The sequence below is a fragment of the Oncorhynchus clarkii genome, chromosome 6 (genome assembly GCF_045791955.1).
Source record: "Oncorhynchus clarkii lewisi isolate Uvic-CL-2024 chromosome 6, UVic_Ocla_1.0, whole genome shotgun sequence".
Classification (NCBI taxonomy): domain Eukaryota; kingdom Metazoa; phylum Chordata; class Actinopteri; order Salmoniformes; family Salmonidae; genus Oncorhynchus; species Oncorhynchus clarkii.
In genome coordinates, this window is record NC_092152.1 from 88,017,424 (window position 1) to 88,024,718 (window position 7,295).

At 38.0% G+C, this 7,295-nt stretch overlaps 1 protein-coding gene across 1 annotated transcript in view; it reads left to right on the forward strand.

Moving 5' to 3' along the window:
• The first annotated feature begins 1,516 nt into the window (after nt 1–1,516).
• The window catches only part of LOC139412477 (multiple epidermal growth factor-like domains protein 11), a 204,517-nt gene continuing 198,738 nt past the window's right edge, over nt 1,517–7,295 (forward strand). Inside the window, exon 1 of the mRNA XM_071159266.1 lies at nt 1,517–1,547. Coding sequence (XP_071015367.1) covers nt 1,517–1,547 — 31 coding nt within the window. The remainder of the gene's footprint in view (nt 1,548–7,295) is intronic.

The following is a 7,295-nucleotide window of genomic DNA, read 5'->3' on the forward strand; positions in this document are numbered from 1 at the left end:
CAAGGATGCTGCTGACAAGTCAGTGAACTTGTTTGAGATGAAACCTATAGCATATAATCAAATGGCTTCCAGAGGAGATGCTTAATGTGAGTTGGACAATAGCACCTCAAAATAAATCCCTACATAACCACTTGACCTTACAATACTCATGCTAAATACTTACAATAACAAAGGTTGATCTGCACGATAGAGACACCAACTCAACCAGACAGTATGTGTTTTATAGATATTGAAGTGAACTAATGAATTCATACTACAGATTGTAAATGGAGGTAAATACACCTGTCTCCTTCTATATCTGAGTGAATCCAGTAGCTTTTCACACTCATGCACATTAACACACGGATCATCACCAATCATCTGGAGAACAGACCCGGGTCAACAGATCCGCGTCAAAGATTCTTATTTGCATAAAATAGACAGAGACCGGTCTTATCAAAATTAGATAATAGTATTTATTCTCGGAGCGCGCTGCCATGTAACCACGAACAACTGTTTATGTACAAAATATGACGTCATTGGTTCTAGAATGAATCTCCTCCTCTCGACCAAGACAAAGCAGGTTTAAAAGTTCATTCCGACCTACTAGCGCACACACATGACACACAATATAACTGAATTAACTCTTGATCCCTCACCATTATCCAGCACCACTTAGCTGACAGTTCCAGTTAACTGAAAACTCGGGAAAGCCCTCACTGCCTTATCTAAATATCCCAGAGCTAAGTTGCATCGGTTCAACCATAGGTTAATGACCTTTTCTGCTTACTTAAAAACCCTTCTCCAACCTGGCTGGAATCGTATTTATTTTATTTAATTACCCCCAGTTTCAGGCTCCACAATCCCTCACTTATGAATTCATATTGTTAATCAGATATAATAAAACAGTATAAGTTTACTTATTTACAGTTCTATTTATAATGGGGATATTGTTTAGTCATTTATTCAGAAAATTCCTAACACTGGGTGTGGTCAACAAATTACTATCTTAAACATATACGCCCCTAAAACAGATACTCCTGCTTTCATGTCAAAAATGATAACCCTGTTCAATGAGCATTGTGTTTCCTTTGGCGTGGTGGCCGTAGATTTGAATTGTTCCCTTAACCCAACCCTAGACAAATCATCTCAAGTCCCCACCACAAATCCTAGATCTGCAATGATGTTGAACTCTCTTACTAAAGAGATGGGACTGATAGATATCTGGAGAGAAACTTATAGCTCATCTATGGACTATACATACTACTCTAATGTCCATAACACCTACTCACGTATAGATTACATTTTCATCCCAAAGAGTTTCATAAATTCAGCCACATGTACAATCGGACCCATAGCACTTTCAGATCACGCCTTTGTCCACCTCCGCTTTGACCTCTGCAAAAACATCCCGAGGTCAAAGAGCTGGAAATTCAACACCTCCATGCTATGAAACGAAGCGTTCCATACATTGGTAACTACATGGATAGACCACTACACACAAGACAACAAAGATTCTCCTGTTTCTCCAGCCACAATGTGGGACGCAGCTAAAGCCACACTAAGAGGTAATCTAATCGCATATGCTTCCTCTAAGAAAAAAACAATGGAAGCACACATGCTAGATCTTGAGAGGGAGCTGGAATGCTGTGAAAAAATACATAAACAATCCCCAGACAGCGCCTGCTGGCGTCAACTTAAAGCAGCCAAAGCCAAACTAAATTTGGACTATACTCGGGAGATAAAAAAAATTGTCTTTACTAAACAGAAATACCATGAGTATAGCAATAGGCCCAGTAGATTGCTTGCTTACCGATTAAAAAAGGAGCAGTCAGAGCGTACAATCATGGCTATCCGAACAGCAAAGGACGAGGTCACATACGACCCTAAAAAAGATCAATTTAACTTTTCATGATTTTTACTGCAAACTATATACCACCGGAGGGCTGGTGCGTGGAGGTGGCACTGGATAGACCGGACCGTGCAAGCGCACTGGAGCTCTTGAGCACTGAGCCTGCCCAACCTTACCTGGTTGAATGCTCCCGGTCGCCCTGCCAGTGCAGCGAGGTGGAATAGCCCGCCCTGTGCTGGCAGACAGACATGTAAAACAGGCGTGGGGAATAACTCCTGAGGGGAGACATGACGTAGTACCAGGACAGTGGCTGATGGTAAAACAATATGTAACAGACACATTAGGGCCAAAACAGGAAGGTCCTTGTCAAGTGTTGCTCATAACGAGGTCGGCAGTAAAAGTCCAGGGAAAATCACGATGGATACATGACACTCATTACAAGGTTTTCCATGTCGATGACAAAGCAGAGCCTGGAGAGGAACTGATTGATTAGCAATCGGAGGGCCAATCTCAGGTGAAGCATAGTAAGATAATCAGAACCTGGACAGCTTCTGTGTGGTACACCGCAGTCGTCATCTTGGAGAAATGTCAAACTCTTTCCTGAAAATCGGGACATGCTGACATAGAGAAATCATGTGAAATATACATTTCTCTTGAAACAAGGACATGTTACTTTGTTACTCTCTAGTATCACTATGATCACTACGCTCTAGTATCATTAGTATCACTACTCTCTAGTATCTCTATTATCACTACTCTCTAGTATCACTGCTCTCTAGTATCACTACTCTCTAGTATCACTACTCTCTAGTGTCATTATTATCACTACTCTCTAGTATCACTACTCTCTAGTATCACTTCTCTATAGTATCACTATTATCACTTGTCTCTAGTATCACTACTCTCTAGTATCACTCCTATCTAGTATCACTACTCTCTAGTGTCATTATTATCACTACTCTCTAGTATCACTACTCTCTAGTATCACTTCTCTATAGTATCACTATTATCACTCGTCTCTAGTATCACTACTCTCTAGTATCACTGCTCACTAATAACTACTTTCACTACTCTCTAGTATCACTGCTCTCTAGTATCACTATTATCACTACTCTCTAGTATCACCACTCTCTAGTATCACTATTATCACTGCTCTCTAGTATCACTACTCTCTAGTATGAATGCTCTCTAGTATCACTACTCTCTAGTATCACTGCTCTCTAGTATCACTGCTCTCTAGTATCACTACTCTCTAGTATCACTGCTCTCTAGTATCACTATTATCACTACTCTCTAGTATCACCACTCTCTACTATCACTGCTCTCTAGTATCACTGCTCTCTAGTATCCCTATTATCACTACTATCTAGTATCACTATTATCACTACTCTCTAGTATCACTGCTCTCTAAAATCACTACTCTCTAGTATCACTACTCTCTAGTATCACTACTCTCTATTATCACTGCTCTCTAGTATCCCTATTATCACTACTATCTAGTATCACTATTATCACTACTCTCTAGTATCACTGCTCTCTAATATCATTACACTCTAGTATCACTAATCTCTAGTATCACTACTCTCTAGTATATTAAGTATCACTACTCTCTAGTATCACTTCTCTATAGTATCACTATTATCACTTGTCTCTAGTATCACTACTCTCTAGTATCACTCCTCTCTAGTATCACTACTCTCTAGTGTCATTATTATCACTACTCTCTAGTATCACTACTCTCTAGTATCACTTCTCTATAGTATCACTATTATCACTCGTCTCTAGTATCACTACTCTCTAGTATCACTGCTCACTAATAACTACTTTCACTACTCTCTAGTATCACTGCTCTCTAGTATCACTATTATCACTACTCTCTAGTATCACCACTCTCTAGTATCACTATTATCACTGCTCTCTAGTATCACTACTCTCTAGTATGAATGCTCTCTAGTATCACTACTCTCTAGTATCACTGCTCTCTAGTATCACTGCTCTCTAGTATCACTACGCTCTAGTATCACTGCTCTCTAGTATCACTATTATCACTACTCTCTAGTATCACCACTCTCTACTATCACTGCTCTCTAGTATCACTGCTCTCTAGTATCCCTATTATCACTACTATCTAGTATCACTATTATCACTACTCTCTAGTATCACTGCTCTCTAAAAGCACTACTCTCTAGTATCACTACTCTCTAGTATCACTACTCTCTAGTATCACTGCTCTCTAGTATCCCTATTATCACTACTATCTAGTATCACTATTATCACTACTCTCTAGTATCACTGCTCTCTAATATCACTAGTATCACAACTCTCTAGTATCACTACTCTCTAGTATCACTGATCTCTAGTATCACTACTCTCTAGTATCTCTATTATCACTGCTCTCTAGTATCACTGTTCAATAATATCACTGCTCTCTAGTATCACTACTCTCTAGTATCACTATCACTACTCTCTAGTATCTCTATTATGACTACTCTCTAGTATCACTGCTCTCTAATATCACTACTCTCTAGTATCTCTATTATCACTACTCTCTAGATTCACTCCTCTCTAGTATCTCTTATCACTACTCTCTAGTATCACTACTCTCTAGTATCACTATTATCACTACTCTCTAGTATCACTATTATCACTACTCTCTAGTATCACTACTCTCTAGTATCACTATTATTAGTACTCTCTAGTATCTCTATTATGACTGCTCTCTAGTATCACTGCTCTCTAATATCACTACTCTCTAGTATCTCTATTATCACTACTCTCTAGATTCACTCCGCTCTAGTATCTCTTATCACTACTCTCTAGTATCACTACTCTCTAGTATCACTATTATCACTACTCTCTAGTATCACTATTATCACTACTCTCTAGTATCTCTATTATCACTACTCTCTAGATTCACTCCGCTCTAGTATCTCTTATCACTACTCTCTAGTATCACTACTCTCTAGTATCACTATTATCACTACTCTCTAGTATCACTATTATCACTACTCTCTAGTATCACTATTATCACTACTCTCTAGTATCACTGCTCTCTAAAAGCACTACTCTCTAGTATAACTACTCTCTAGTATCACTACTCTCTAGTATCACTGATCTCTAGTATTCCTATTATCACTACTATCTAGTAACACTATTATCACTACTCTCTAGTATCACTGCTCTCTAAAAGCACTACTCTCTAGTATCACTACTCTCTAGTATCACTACTCTCTAGCATCACTGCTCTCTAGTATCCCTATTATCACTGCTCTCTAGTATCTCTATTATCACTACTCTCTAGTATCACTGCTCTCTAATATCACTACTCTCTAGTATCACTATTAGCACTACTCTCTAGTATCACTATTATCACCACTCTCTAGTATCACTATTATCACTACTCTCTAGTATCACTATTATCACTACTCTCTAGTATCACTGCTCTCTAAAAGCACTACTCTCTAGTATCACTACTCTCTGGTATCACTACTCTCTAGTATCACTGCTCTCTAGTATCCCTATTATCACTACTATCTAATATCACTATTATCACTACTCTCTAGTATCACTGCTCCCTAATATCACTACTCTCTAGTATCACTAATCTGTAGTATCACTACTCTATTGTATATTTAGTATCACTACTCTCTAGTATCACTACTCTCTAGTATCACTAGTATCACAACTCTCTAGCATCACTACTCTCTAGTATCACTGCTCTCTAGTATCACTACTCTCTAGTATCACTAGTATCACTACTCTCTAGTATCACTACTCTCTAGTATCACTGCTCTCTAGTATCACTGTTCTCTAATATCACTGCTCTCTAGTATCACTGCTCTCTAGTATCACTATCACTACTCTCTAGTATCTCTATTATCACTATTCTCTAGTATCACTGCTCTCTAATATCACTACTCTCTAGTATCACTACTCTCTAGTATCACTATCACTACTCTCTAGTATCTATATTATCACTACTCTCTAGTATCACTCCTCTCTAGTATCACTTTTATCACTACTCTCTAGTATCACTACTCTCTAGTATCACTGTTTTTATCACTACTCTCTAGCATCACTACTCTCTAGTATCTCTTATCACTACTCTCTAGTATCACTATTATCACCACTCTCTAGTGTCACTACACTCTAGTATCACTATTATCACTACTCTCTAGTATCACTACTCTCTAGTATCTATATTATCACTACTCTCTAGTATCACTATGATCACAACTCTCTAGTATCATTAGTATCACTACTCTCTAGTATATCTATTATCACTACTCTATAGTATCACTGCTCTCTAGTATCACTACTCTCTAGTATCACTACTCTCTAGTGTCATTATTATCACTACTCTCTAGTATCACTACTCTCTAGTATCACTTCTCTATAGTATCACTATTATCACTTGTCTCTAGTATCACTACTCTCTAGTATCACTCCTCTCTAGTATCACTACTCTCTAGTGTCATTATTATCACTACTCTCTAGTATCACTACTCTCTAGTATCACTTCTCTATAGTATCACTATTATCACTCGTCTCTAGTATCACTACTCTCTAGTATCACTACTCTCTTGTATCACTATTATCACTACTCTCTCGTATCATTATTATCACTGCTCTCTAGTATCACTGCTCTCTAGTATCACTGCTCTCTAGTATCACTGCTCTAAAGTATTACTATTCTCTACTATCACTACTCTCTAGTATCACTATCACTACTCTCTAGTATCACTGCTCTCTAGTATCACTACTCTCTAGTATCACTACTCTCTTTTATCACTACTCTCTTTTATCACTACTCTCTAGTATCTCTACTCATGTATTACTACTCTCTTTTATCACTACTCTCTAGTATCACTACTCTCTAGTATCACTATCACTACTCTCTAGTATCACTGCTCTCTAGTATCACTACTCTCTAGTGTCATTATTATCACTACTCTCTAGTATCACTACTCTCTAGTATCACTTCTCTATAGTATCACTATTATCACTCGTCTCTAGTATCACTACTCTCTAGTATCACTACTCTCTTGTATCACTATTATCACTACTCTCTCGTATCATTATTATCACTGCTCTCTAGTATCACTGCTCTCTAGTATCACTGCTCTCTAGTATCACTGCTCTAAAGTATTACTATTCTCTACTATCACTACTCTCTAGTATCACTATCACTACTCTCTAGTATCACTGCTCTCTAGTATCACTACTCTCTAGTATCACTACTCTCTTTTATCACTACTCTCTTTTATCACTACTCTCTAGTATCTCTACTCATGTATTACTACTCTCTTTTATCACTACTCTCTAGTATCACTACTCTCTAGTATCACTATCACTACTCTCTAGTATCACTGCTCTCTAGTATCACTACTCTCTAGTATCACTGCTCTTTAGTATCACTTCTCTCTAGTATCACTACTCTCTACTATCACTACTCTCTAGTATC